Source organism: Oncorhynchus mykiss, chromosome 9, assembly GCF_057628025.1.
Source record: "Oncorhynchus mykiss isolate SJ-2025 chromosome 9, ASM5762802v1, whole genome shotgun sequence".
Lineage (NCBI taxonomy): Eukaryota > Metazoa > Chordata > Actinopteri > Salmoniformes > Salmonidae > Oncorhynchus > Oncorhynchus mykiss.
Window position 1 is genome coordinate 64,217,383 of NC_143030.1, and position 14,046 is coordinate 64,231,428.

Below are 14,046 nucleotides of genomic sequence, written 5' to 3' on the forward strand. Positions count from 1 at the left end.
CAAAATGGACAACTTTGCAATGAGTGCCATGTATCCATTGTGATTTGCCCTGTACTTTCATTGCTGACCTCGTTATGAGCAAAACTTGATAAGGACCTTCCCATTTTGTCCCTAATGTTTCTGTTACGTATTTTTTTACCATCACCCACTGTCCTGGCACTATGGCATGTCTCCCCTCGAGCGTTTTTCCCCATGCCTTTTTCACTTGTCTGTCTGCATCCCCTACTGCATTAGAAAGTTGTATGCAGTAGTTAAGCATTGTGTCACACACAATGTGTACGTCTGCCTTTCTAAAATCTGACGTGCCTGGTAGTGACATGGGTCGACCTGTGACAACCTCAAATGGACTCAAGCCTGCGTTTTTTTTTGTGAGTATACTACATAAGACCGTAGGCAATGCATCCAGCCACGCTATCCCTTCTTGATGCATATTTGACAGTCTTTCTTTCAAACCCCGGTTTGTGTGTTCTACCTGACCACTTGATTGAGGATGGTAATGGCAGTGTAGTTGCCAGTCTATGTTCAGAAGACGAGCTACCTCCTGACACACTGTTCCTGTGAAATGAGTGCCTTGGTCTGAATCTAGTTGGTCCGGAAATCCCCATCTGGGAATTACTTCTCGAATCAGGATTTTGGCTGTGTGTTGTGCGGTTCCTTTCCTAGTAGGGTAGGTTACAACCCATCGTGAGAAACGATCAACAACAACCAGCACATCTCCCGGCCCTTTATATTTGGGCAGTGTGATGCAGTCAAGCTGTAGATTTCTGAAGGGTCCTGGTGGGGCAGTCGCTCGTCGTGTCTGTACTTTCCCTCGTCCCTTGGTGTTGTTTTCCATAAATGTTGTAATTTTCCATGTCAGCCACTTTCCGCACACTAGGATTCCACCATTTGCCCACAAAGCGATTAATTATCTTATCCACACCAATGTGTCAAAAGAGTGGATATGTGTCACCAAGTAGGGTAAGAGTGCATTTGGCACTACACATTTTAGGTTGCATTTCCACACACCTTCTTGACTGAGTTCTTTCACTGCTGCCATCCATTCCCACACTTCATATTTTGGTGCATTGCTCTGCATGTCTCTAATGTGTTGCATCCAAGGTGCATTTCCTAATCAGTTTAGGTGACAGAGGTGTTCATTTGGCAGCTGCCTTGGCAGCTCTGTCAGCCAGGTCATTACCTTTACTCTTGTCTGTAAATATTTTTCCATGTGCTTTCATTTTCATAATTGCAACTTGTGCAGGCAACTGGAGAGCATTCAGTATTCAGTAGAGCAATCAACATTCTTCACAGGAGTGCCCAGTGGTGTCATGAATCCTCTGTTTTTCCATATTTTTCCAAAATCATGGATAACACCTTTAGCCTGTTTGCATGCTTCTGTCAAAGCCATCAATTCCGCCACCTGAGCTGATGTTCCTGCAGGTAACGTGCCTGTCACTATCACATTGTCCATTGCAGTAGTCCAAAATGGCGTTGGAAGAAATGGCAGCAGTTTTATGGGCGCCCAACCAATTGTGCTATTATGTGGGTTTTTTTGCGTTATTTGTAACTTATTTTGTACGTAATGTTTCTGCAATCGTATCTTATGGCAAAAAAAAGCTTCTGGATATCAGGACAGCGTAATATCCCATGTTTCACGGAATCGTGGCTGAATGACGACATTGATATTCAGCTAGCGGGATATACGCTGCACCGGCATGATAGAACAGCACACACGGTAAGATGAGGGGAGGCAGTCTGTGCATATTTGTAAACAACAGCTGGTGCACAAAATCTAAGGAAGTCTCTAGACTTTGCTCGCCTGAAGTAGAGTATATTGTGATAAATTGCAGGCCACACTACTTGCCGAGAGAGTTCGCAGCTATACTTTTCGTGGCTGTTTATTTACCACCACAGACAGATGCTGGTACTAAGACCGCACTCAGTCAGCTGTATAAGGAAATAAGCAAACAGGAAACCACTCACCCAGAGGCGGGGCTCCTAGTGGCTGGAGACTTTAATACAGGGAAGCTTAAATCAGCTCTACCAAATCTCCATCAACATGTTAAATGTGCAACCAGAGGGAAAAAAATTCTAGATCACCTGTACTCCACACACAGAGACGCATACAAAGCTCTCCCTCGCCCTCCATTTGGTAAATCAGACCACAACTCTATCCTCCTGATTCCTGCTTACAAGCAAAAATTAAAGCAGGAAGCACCAGTGACTCGGTCTATTAAAAAGTGGTCAGATGAAGCAGATGCTTAACTACAGGACTGTTTTGCTATCACAGACTGGAACATGTTCCGGGATTCTTCCCATGGCATTGAGGAGTACACCACATCAGTCACTGGCTTTATCAATAAGTGCATTGAGGACGTCATCCCCACAGTGACTGTACGTACATACCCCAACCAGAAGCCATGGATTACAGGCAACATTCGCACTGAGCTAAAGGGTAGAGCTGCCGCTTTCAAGGTGCGGAACTCTAACCTGGAAACTTACAAGAAATCCTGCTATGCCCTGCGACGAACCATCAAACAGGCAAAGCGTTAATACAGGGCTAAGATTGAATCATACTACACCGGCTCCGACACTCGTCTTATGTGGCAGTGCTTGCAAACTATTACAAACTACAAAGGGAAGCACAGCCACGAGCTGCCCAGTGACACGAGCCTACCAGATGACCTAAATCACTTCTATGCTCGCTTCGAGGCAAGCAACACTGAGGCATGCATGAGAGCATCAGCTGTTCCGGATGACTGTGTGATCACGCTCTCCGTAGTCGACGTGAGTAAGACCTATAAACAGATCAACATACACAAGGCTGCGGGGCCAGACGGATTACCAAGACATGTGCTCCGGACATGTCCCTGATTGAGTCTGTAATACCAACATGTTTCAAGCAGACCATCATAGTCCCTGTGCCCAAGAACACAAAGGCAACCTGCCTAAATGACTACAGACCCGCAGCACTCACGTCCGTAGCCATGAAGTGCTTTGAAAGGTTGGTAATGGCTCACATCAACACCATTATATCAGAAATCCTAGACCCACTCCAATTTGCATACCGCCCAAACAGATCCACAGATGCAATCTCTATTGCACTCCACACTGCCCTTTTCCACCTGGACAAAAGGAACACCTATGTGAGAATGCTATTCATTGACTACAGCTCAGCGTGCAACACCATAGTACACTCAAAGCTCATCACTACACTAAGGATCCTGGGACTAAACACCTCCCTCTGCAACTGGATCCTGGACTTCCTGACGGGGCCGACCCCAGGTGGTAAGGGTAGGTAGCAACACATCTGCCACGCTGATCCTTAACACTGGAGCTCCCCAGGGGTGCGTGCTCAGTCCCGTCCTGTACTCCCTGTTCACCCACAACTGCATGGCCTGGCATGAATCCAACACCATCATTAAGTTTGCAGACGACACAACAGTGGTAGTCCTGATCACCGACAACGATGAGACAGCCTATAGGGAGGAGGTCAGAGACCTGGCCGGGTGGTGCCAGAATAGCAACCTATCCCTCAACGTAACCAACACTAAGGAGATGATTATGGACTAGAGGAAAAGGAGGACCGAGCACGCCCCCATTCTCATCAACAGGGATGTAGTGGAGCAGGTTGAGAGCTTCAAGTTCCTTGGTGTCCACTCAAACAGCAAACTAGAATGGTCTAAACACACCAAGACAGTTGTGAAGATGGCACGACAAAACCTATTCCCCCTCAGGAAACTAAAAAGATTTGGCATGGATCCTGAGATCCTCAAAAGGTTCTACAGCTGCAACATCGAGCGCATCCTGAGTGGTTGCATCATTGCCTGGAACGGCAAATGCTCGGCCTCTGACCGCAAGGCACTACAGAGGGTAGTGCGTACGGTCCAGTACATCACTGGGGCTAAGCTGCCTGCCATCCAGGACCTCTACACCAGGCGGTGTCAGAAGAAGAACCTAAAAATTGTCAAAGACCTCAGCCACCCCAGTCACAGACTGTTCTCTCTACTACCGCATGGCAAGTGGTACCAGAGTGCCAAGTCTAAGACAAAAAGGCTTCTCAACAGTTTTTACCCCCAAGCCATAAGACTCCTATTCAAATGGCTACCCGGACTATTTGCATTGTGTGCCCCCCAACCCCTCTTTTTTCGCTGCTGCTTCTCTCTTTTTATCATACATGCGTAGTCACTTTAACTATACATTCATGTACATACTACCTCAATTGGGCTGACGAACCAGTGCTCCCGCACATTGTCTAACCAGACTATCTGCATTGTGTCCCACCCACCACCTGCCAACCCCTCTTTTTACACTTCTGCTACTCGCTGTTCATCTTATATGCATAGTCACTTTAACCATCTACATGCATATACTACCTCAATCAGCCTGACTAACCGGTGTCTGTATGTTGCCTCGCTACTTTTACAGCCTCGCTACTTCTATAGCCTCGCTAAATCAAATCAAATGTATTTATTTATATAGCCCTTCGTACATCAGCTGATATCTCAAAGTGCTGTACAGAAACCCAGCCTAAAACCCCAAACAGCAAGCAATGCAGGTGTAGAAGCACGGTGGCTAGGAAAAAAACCCTAGAAAGGCCAAAACCTAGGAAGAAACCTAGAGAGGAACCAGGCTATGAGGGGTGGCCGGGCCGGGTGGAGATTATAACAGAACATGGCCAAGATGTTCAAATGTTCATAAATGACCAGCATGGTCAAATAATAATAATCACAGGCAGAACAGTTTAAACTGGAGCAGCAGCACAGCCAGGTGTACTGGGGACAGCAAGGAGTCATCATGCCCGGTAGTCCTGAGGCATGGTCCTAGGGCTCAGGTCCTCCGGGAGAGAGAAAGAAAGAGAGAAAGAGAGAGAGAATTAGAGAGAGCATACTTAAATTCACACAGGACACCAGATAGGACAGGAGAAGTACTCCAGATATAACAAACTGACCCTAGCCCCCCGACACATAAACTACTGCAGCATAAATACTGGAGGCTGAGACAGGAGGGGTCAGGAGACACTGTGGCCCCACCCGAGGACACCCCCGGACAGGGCCAAACAGGAAGGATATAACCCCACCCACTTTGCCAAAGCACAGCCCCCACACCACTAGAGGGATATCTTTAACCACCAACTTACCCTTCTGAGACAAGGCCGAGTATAGCCCACAAAGATCTCCGCCACGGCACAACCCAAGGGGGGGCGCCAACCCAGACAGGAAGATCACATCAGTGACTCAACCCACTCAAGTGACGCACCCCTCCCAGGGACGGTAAGAAAGAGCCCTAGTATAAGCCTGTGACTCAGCCCCTGTAATAGGGTTAGAGGCAGAGAATCCCAGTGGAAAGAGAGGAACCGGCCAGGCAGAGACAGCAAGGGCGGTTCGTTGCTCCAGAGCCTTTCCGTTCACCTTCACACTCCTGGGCCAGACTACACTCAATCATATGACCCACTGAAGAGATGAGTCTTCAGTAAAGACTTAAAGGTTGAGACCGAGTTTGCGTCTCTCACATGGGTAGGCAGACCATTCCATAAAAATGGAGCTCTATAGGAGAAAGCCCTGCCTCCAGCTGTTTGCTTAGAAATTCTAGGGACAATTAGGAGGCCTGCGTCTGTACGGCAGGACCAAATCAGAGAGATAGGTAGGAGCAAGCCCATGTAATGCTTTGTAGGTTAGCAGTAAATCCTTGAAATCAGCCCTTGCCTTGACAGGAAGCCAGTGTAGGGAGGCTAGCACTGGAGTAATATGATACATTTTTTTGGTTCTAGTCAGGATTCTAGAAGCCGTATTTAGCACTAACTGAAGTTTATTTAGTGCTTTATCCGGGTAGCCGGAAAGTAGAGCGTTGCAGTAGTCTAATCTAGATGTGACAAAAGCATGGATTATTTTTTCTGCATCATTTTTGGACAGAAAGTTTCTGATTTTTGCAATGTTACGTAGATGGAAAAAAGCTGTCCTTGAAACAGTCTTGATATGTTCTTCAAAAGAGAGATCAGGGTCCAGAGTAACGCCGAGGTCCTTCACAGTTTTATTTGAGACAACTGTACAACCATTAAGATTAATTGTCAGATTCAACAGAAGATCTCTTTGTTTCTTGGGACCTAGAACAAGCATCTCTGTTTTGTCCGAGTTTAAAAGTAGAAAGTTTGCAGCCATCCACTTCCTTATGTCTGAAACACATGCTTCTAGTGAGGGCAATTTTGGGGCTTCACCATGTTTCATTGAAATGTACAGCTGTGTGTCATCCGCATAGCAGTGAAAGTTAACATTATGTTTTCGAACGACATCCCCAAAAGGTAAAATATATACTGCAAACAATAGTGGTCCTAAATTGGAACCTTGAGGAACACCGAAATGTACAGTTGATTTGTCGGAGGACAAACCATTCACAAAGACAAACTGATATCTTTCCGACATATAAGATCTAAACCAGGCCAGGCCACTTGTCCGTGTAGACCAATTTGTGTTTCCAATCTCTCCAAAGGAATGTGGTGATCGATGGTATCAAAAGCAGCACTAAGGTCTAGGAGCACGAGGACAGATGCAGAGCCTCGGTCTGATGCCATTAAAAGGTCATTTACCACCTTCACAAGTGCAGTCTCAGTGCTATGATTGGGTCTAAAAACCAGACTGAAGCATTTCGTATACATTGTTTGTCTTCAGGAAGACAGTGAGTTGCTGCGCAACAGCCTTTTCTAAAAAAAATTGAGAGGAATGGAAGATTCGATATAGGCCGATAGTTTTTTATATTTTCTGGGTCAAGGTTTGTCTTTTTCAAGAGAGGCTTTATTACTGCCACTTTTAGTGAGTTTGGTACACATCCGGTGGATAGAGAGCCGTTTATTATGTTCAACATAGGAGGCCTATGGCCTCTGTCATGACTTTCCATTGTGGTTTGATCACCCTCATTGGAAAGCCATTTGCATAATGAATTTATGGTCATTTGTAATACCTATTTGAAGGTAATTTGTAAAATTGATAATTATGATGAACTTTATAGTTCTTAGCCATATTTGTGATTTGGACCAATGTGAAGAAGGAAAGGGCCTTTGACTAAGGGTTGGCTGCCTTAAATCTATTTTCCTATGACCATAATGGGTACAATTATTTTTCTTTATGGAGTTCTTAAGAGTAGTGATTTTAATTTGATTTGTTTTAAGGAATTTTGTTTTATTTTTTGACCAGTAGTGTTTGTTTTTTTACACATTACTCACATTAAAAATGGGGGAGGGAACAGTCCTCTGAGGTTTTGGATTGAAGTTCACACCTGATGTGTAGGAGTGTATGTAGTGATATGTGAAGGAGTGTATTGTTGTGTCGTTTGTTCTGTTCTATTCCCGATGGGTTATAGGTCTAACTTCCTGATCCTGTGGCTCTGTGATGAAGTTGACAGTGTGATGGGGAGTATAAGCCAATTTGAAAGAATAGTTTCAATAGAATGTGTTGTTATTCTCTTTGACTTATGTTTAGACATTTGTATTAAGAATAATTGGTCAAAGTAATCATTTATCATATCGTTAATGAACTGAACTAAACTGTTGCTCTGATCTGTCCTTTCGAGGTTATCATGAAAAGTGACATCATACGGTATCTTAATGCATGGACGAGATAATTGGACCAAACAGTGTGTGTACCTAAAACCCCCCTCTAGCTGGCTGAAGAAGAGTGACAAAGGCGTTCAATACGGCCCTGACCGCACGCACCACTTCTACCGAGATAAATGAGTTCGAAACCAGCAACCGGTGTACAGCATCCGATTTAAGCTATCAACTGCTTTTCTCTGGAGAGTGAGAGGAGTCCACGTGGAGTGAGCATGGGGAGAGATCTGTTCTAAACTTCTCTTATGCTGCTGGTATACTGGTTGACGAATGGACAAGACATAATGGGTGGGAAAGGTGATGGTGGCTCAGGTGTGACATTGAAATTGGGACATTATCATGGTCATCCACTTTGAACTGTAAAGCTATCTGAAGAAGACAGAAGAATCAGTGTGTATGTGTGTGTGTGGGGGGGGGGGGGGGGGGTAGTCAACTTTGCCCAAAATTGTTTTAGACTTTTTGGGTATCGGGTTGATTGTAGAGGTCTACACATTTAGATTAAGAATGCATTGAGATACTGGTCTGTCTTGTAATCATATTTTTATAAAAAATTATAGTATAATTATGGGATAATTATACTGGATGTTAATATAAATGTACATTTTGCCAATATTGATGTGTATTAAATTGCGTTTTTTTTATTTTTTAACTATGAGTGATTTGAATCTTGATTTGAATCACTGAGCAATGCCATTCTAAATGTTGGTTGGATAATTTACTGGGTTCTTAATTATGATTTGGAAACTGAATGATTTTTAAAACTGAAGGATTGATTTGAGTTTAGTATGTTAATAACTATATGTGTGCTGCCATCCTGTTAGAAGGTAACAGATTATTTTATTACAAGGGTTCAATTGGATTTTCATTGTGTGCAATGGTGTTATTTGCCCCCTAGTGGATGTTTCTGGTACTTAGAAAGACTACGCAAACAGAAAGTAGAGAATTTGTTCTGCACGCATAGAAGCAGCTACAAACAACGCTACGGTGCAGGTCTTTCAATGTAGTTATTTCTTGTCACGCTTCAGCCTTGGAAAATATTTGTTTGTAAGTTCAATTCAAGCATTTAGCAAATGATTATAATCTTGTTATTGATAGAGTTGCTTACATGTCAATGTTGGTTGCATTTACTCACAAATTGCAATGCTTTTCATGTATGTCGTTAGCAGTATTACTTTGCTCGTGCGTCATGCAAACTAATTGTAATATATACAATACTGTAGTTTGTTACTGTTCCTAGTGTAATATGCTTTGTTATTCTACATAAATGGTTGTACACTATTAGAGTAATGAAAGGAGCCAATTACCATATGAGTAACAATTAGCTATATGGTTTGGCATCATGCCAGATGCATGGTACCTTAGCACGTGCTTTGTATTTATGCAACTTCAAATGTATAATGTACAGCTACTGTCGGTGTGAATTGAATACTAAAGTATATTATTTTCTGTATTTTGCAGTTTCACAACATAAACGTTTTCAATATATTCATTCAAGAAAAGTCACGCCTTGGGAGTTTTATTGAAGACTTAGTTGTTAGCTATCTGTCTAGTTTTGCATGGGAACGCAACTCAAGGGCAGAATAGTGAAAAAACATCATCACAGCGGGCTCAAGCACAAGAATAACTGCACACGGTGGTTATGTTTCTACGTTCATCAGCCAACAAAGCCTCTTATCCTAGGGAAGACCAGCAGTCTACGATGCAACAACCAGAGTCAGGTGTTCAACAGAGAGAGATGGAAGAGCCTCTTCAGCACATTGGGACCAAGTCTCAATCTACAAGATCAAGGTCATCAAAACAGTCAAGCAGATCCTCAACGGTGAGTTTTGCAGCCGTCAAAGCACGCGCCAAGGCGGATGCAGCACGCGCACAAGTCTCTTATGCTGAGAAGGAAGCTTCTGTGATGAAACAAAGGGCAGAAATAGAGGCCAGCTTGTTGAAGCAAAAAGCTGACCTCGAGGCAAGTTTATCTGTTCTCCAAGTTGAGAGAGCAGCTGCTGCTGCGTTGGCTGAAGCTGCAGCCTTTGAAGAAGTTGTAGGATCAGAACGCAGAGAGCTTCGCAAAGAACTAGACACAGGGACACAGCCCTTAAGTCCAGTCCAACGTACATGTGAGTATGTGCAACAACATGCTAGGCCCTACTTTGCTGAACTTCCATTTGAAGTGGAGAAACAAGAGCTTAGTGTTGACCCAGCTACATGCCACAATCTAGAAAGTAGCAAACAACGGAGCATAAGCAGAGACTCTCCGTTCAAAAGGAATGAACAGCAGCATGGTGGAAATGGAAAACAAGCCCACTTCCAGTCACACACACAAAACTTCCCTGAGTCACAAGTGGCACCAGACCTCATCAAGTACCTCCTACGCCGTGAGATGGTGAGTTCCGGACTCCTGAAGTTTGATGATCGTCCTGAAAATTATTGGGCATGGAAAGCATCCTTTCTCAATGCGACCAGAGACTTGAATTTATCAGCCGGGGAAGAGTTAGATCTAATTACCAAGTGGCTAGGGGCAGAGTCGTCTGAGCAAGCAAACAGAATTAGATCTGTCCATATTTTCAACGCAACAGCAGGACTTAACATGGTCTGGCAACGACTAGAAGAGTGCTATGGTACACCCGAAGTGATCGAGAATGCACTGTTGAAGAAAATTGAGGATTTTCCAAAACTGGCTAACAAAGACAATCACAAACTAAGAGAACTAGGTGACATTCTTCTCGAACTGGAGTGTGCTAAAGTAGAAGGGTACCTTCCAGGCCTCGCTTATCTGGACACATCTCGGGGGGTAAACCCTATTGTAGAGAAACTTCCATTCAGTTTACAAGAAAAATGGATAGCACAGGGATCCAAATATAAGGAGGACTATCGGGTAGCATTCCCACCATTCTCGTTCTTCTCGAGATTCATCAGGAATCAGGCGAAAATTAGAAATGACCCCAGCTTCACCCTCTACACCTCAACTAACCAGGTGCCCATGAAAAGTGAGAAACCTGCCAGGTACAGCAGCAAGACACCTGTGACTGTATACAAGACAGATGTGTCATCTGAGGCCTCAGACCACCAAACCAAACCCAGTAAGACAAAGGTTGAAAACCCTGACCATCACTGTCCAATACATAACAAGCCTCATCCTCTTAAAAAGTGTCGTGGGTTTAGATACAAAACTCTAGATGAGCGCAAATCATATCTCAAAGACAATGGCATTTGTTTCCGATGTTGTGGGTCAACTCAGCACAGAGCTAAAGACTGTAAGGTTTCAATCAAGTGCTCTGAGTGCGACAGCGACAGGCATCTTGCTGCTCTGCATCCAGGCCCAGCCCCTTCATATACAGACACCGCTACAGCAGAGAAAGAGCATGGTGGGGAGCAAGGTGACGATGCTCTTCTCTGTCACCTCAAAGTGTACAGAGATCTGTGGTGAGGCAGTCAATCCAAGATCATGTTCAAAAATATGCCTAGTCAAAGCTTATCCGGCTGGGAAAAGAGAGAAAGCTGTCAAAATGTATGTAGTGCTTGATGAACAGAGTAACAAATCTCTGGCCAAGACAGAGTTTTTCAGTCTCTTCAACATCAATGACAACTCTGCTCCATACACCATGAAGACGTGTTCTGGGGTAACAGAGACTTCGGGCAGGAGAGCCGTAAACTTCATGGTGGAGTCTATAGATGGACACATGCAGCTCACTCTCCCTACTCTGATAGAGTGTGATATGATGCCAGACGATAGGATGGAGATTCCCTCCCCCGACATTGCGTATCATCATCCCCATCTGCAACCAGTTATGGACAAAATTCCAGCAGTGGACCCAGACGCTCCCATCCTCCTGCTCTTAGGACGAGACATCTTAAGGGTACACAAGGTACGAGAGCAAATCAATGGGCCCCACGACACTCCTTATGCACAGCGACTCGACCTCGGGTGGGTCATCGTGGGTGAGGTCTGTCTGGGAACGGCTCACCGACCAGCCAATGTTAACGTGTTCAGGACAAACATACTTCAAAATGGTCGCACATCCTATCTGAGCCCTTGCCCTGACATCATCCAGGTAAAAGAGAACTACAACAGCGTAGCTCAGAAACACATCTCTCCCTCTACAGTGCACTCGAGAGATCCAATCACAACTGTGAACACAGACAGCCTGGGATGTTCCGTGTTCGACAAAACACAAGACGATGATAAACCAGCACCATCAGTGGAGGACAAAGCCTTCTTGGACATTATGGACAAACAGGTTTTCCAGGATGATGGAAACAACTGGGTGGCTCCACTACCCTTTCGCCCCACTAGACGTCGCCTCCCTAATAACAGGGAGCAGGCCATGAACCGTCTCACATCACTTCGCAGGACTTTAGACAAAAAACCTGACATGAAGCGTCATTTTATTGACTTCATGCAAAAGATGCTGGATAACGACCAAGCCGAACCTTCACAGCCACTAGAGGGAGACAAAGAACGTTGGTATCTGCCCATATTTGGTGTTTACCATCCACAAAAGCCTGAACAAATAAGAGTAGTATTTGACTCCAGTGCTAAGTGTCAAGGCGTGTCACTTAACGATGTTCTGCTCAGTGGTCCAGACTTAAACAACACACTCTTGGGTGTCCTAATGCGTTTCCGCAAGGATTGCATTGCACTAACAGCAGATGTGCAACAAATGTTTTACTGTTTTGGTGTACGTGAGGATCACAGAGATTACTTAAGGTTTCTCTGGTATGAAGATAACAACCCAGATAGAAGCATAACTGAGTACAGGATGAAAGTCCATGTATTTGGGAACAGCCCTTCACCAGCCGTAGCCATCTACTGCATGAGACGAGCAGCGCTACAGGGTGAGAAGGAACACGGGTCAGAACCCAAGCAATATGTAGTGAGGAACTTCTACGTCGATGATGGTCTGACATCAGTAGCTACTACAGAAGAAGCTATCAACATTCTAAGAAAAACACAAGCAATGTTGGCGGAGTCCAACATGAAACTACACAAGATTGCATCCAATAGCAAAACAGTTATGGAAGCCTTCCCTATGGAGGACCGTGCAAAAGACTTAAAAGATCTGGACCTAGGAGTGGATCCTCTTCCCTTTCAACGGAGTCTGGGACTTTCCTGGAACCTGGAAACAGACAGCTTCTCATTCCAGGTGTCCCACAATGAGAAGCCTTTTACGCGGAGAGGCATCCTGTCCACAGTGAATAGTCTTTATGACCCCCATGGGTTCGTGGCTCCAATAACAATGCAAGGTAAAGCCTTAACCAGAGAACTCTCTTCTGATCAGAGTGAGTGGGATGCCCCTCTTCCCACAGAAAAAGAAGAGACATGGAAAAAGTGGAAGCAAGTCCAGTGTCTCGCTGACACCTTTTGGAAAAGGTGGAGACAGGAGTACCTGACAACGCTGCAGAGATGCAGAAAATGGACAGCAGAAAAGCCAAATGTAAAAGTGGGAGATGTTGTCTTATTGAAAGACAGTCAGGCACACAGAAATGACTGGCCAGTCGGGCTTGTGGTAAAAACCTTTCCCAGTACTGACAAAAAGGTTAGGAAAGTAGAACTAAAAATTGTCAAGCAAGGAGCTGCTAAGGTGTTTCTGAGACCAATCTCAGAGATTGTTGTTCTTCTTTCTGAAGCATCCTAGAGAAAAGATAAAAATAGAAAGGGCATTATTTGTTTCTTGATATGTTTTATTTCATAGTGGCACAATTTCATTATACCAGGCGGGGAGTGTGCTGCCATCCTGTTAGAAGGTAACAGATTATTTTATTACAAGGGTTCAATTGGATTTTCATTGTGTGCAATGGTGTTATTTGCCCCCTAGTGGATGTTTCTGGTACTTAGAAAGACTACGCAAACAGAAAGTAGAGAATTTGTTCTGCACGCATAGAAGCAGCTACAAACAACGCTACGGTGCAGGTCTTTCAATGTAGTTATTTCTTGTCACGCTTCAGCCTTGGAAAATATTTGTTTGTAAGTTCAATTCAAGCATTTAGCAAATGATTATAATCTTGTTATTGATAGAGTTGCTTACATGTCAATGTTGGTTGCATTTACTCACAAATTGCAATGCTTTTCATGTATGTCGTTAGCAGTATTACTTTGCTCGTGCGTCATGCAAACTAATTGTAATATATACAATACTGTAGTTTGTTACTGTTCCTAGTGTAATATGCTTTGTTATTCTACATAAATGGTTGTACACTATTAGAGTAATGAAAGGAGCCAATTACCATATGAGTAACAATTAGCTATATGGTTTGGCATCATGCCAGATGCATGGTACCTTAGCACGTGCTTTGTATTTATGCAACTTCAAATGTATAATGTACAGCTACTGTCGGTGTGAATTGAATACTAAAGTATATTATTTTCTGTATTTTGCAGTTTCACAACATAAACGTTTTCAATATATTCATTCAAGAAAAGTCACGCCTTGGGAGTTTTATTGAAGACTTAGTTGTTAGCTATCTGTCTA

At 44.0% G+C, this 14,046-nt stretch overlaps 1 protein-coding gene across 1 annotated transcript; it reads left to right on the top strand.

Annotated features, from left to right (window-relative positions):
• The first annotated feature begins 8,500 nt into the window (after positions 1-8,500).
• Positions 8,501-13,996, top strand: LOC149981293 (uncharacterized). The gene is made up of 2 exons (XM_090184993.1): positions 8,501-8,626; positions 9,041-13,996. The coding sequence occupies exon 2, from the start codon at positions 10,753-10,755 to the stop codon at positions 13,210-13,212; it is 2,460 nt and encodes an 819-aa protein (XP_090041119.1). The 5' UTR covers positions 8,501-8,626; positions 9,041-10,752; the 3' UTR covers positions 13,213-13,996.
• Positions 13,997-14,046: the final 50 nt, after the last annotated feature.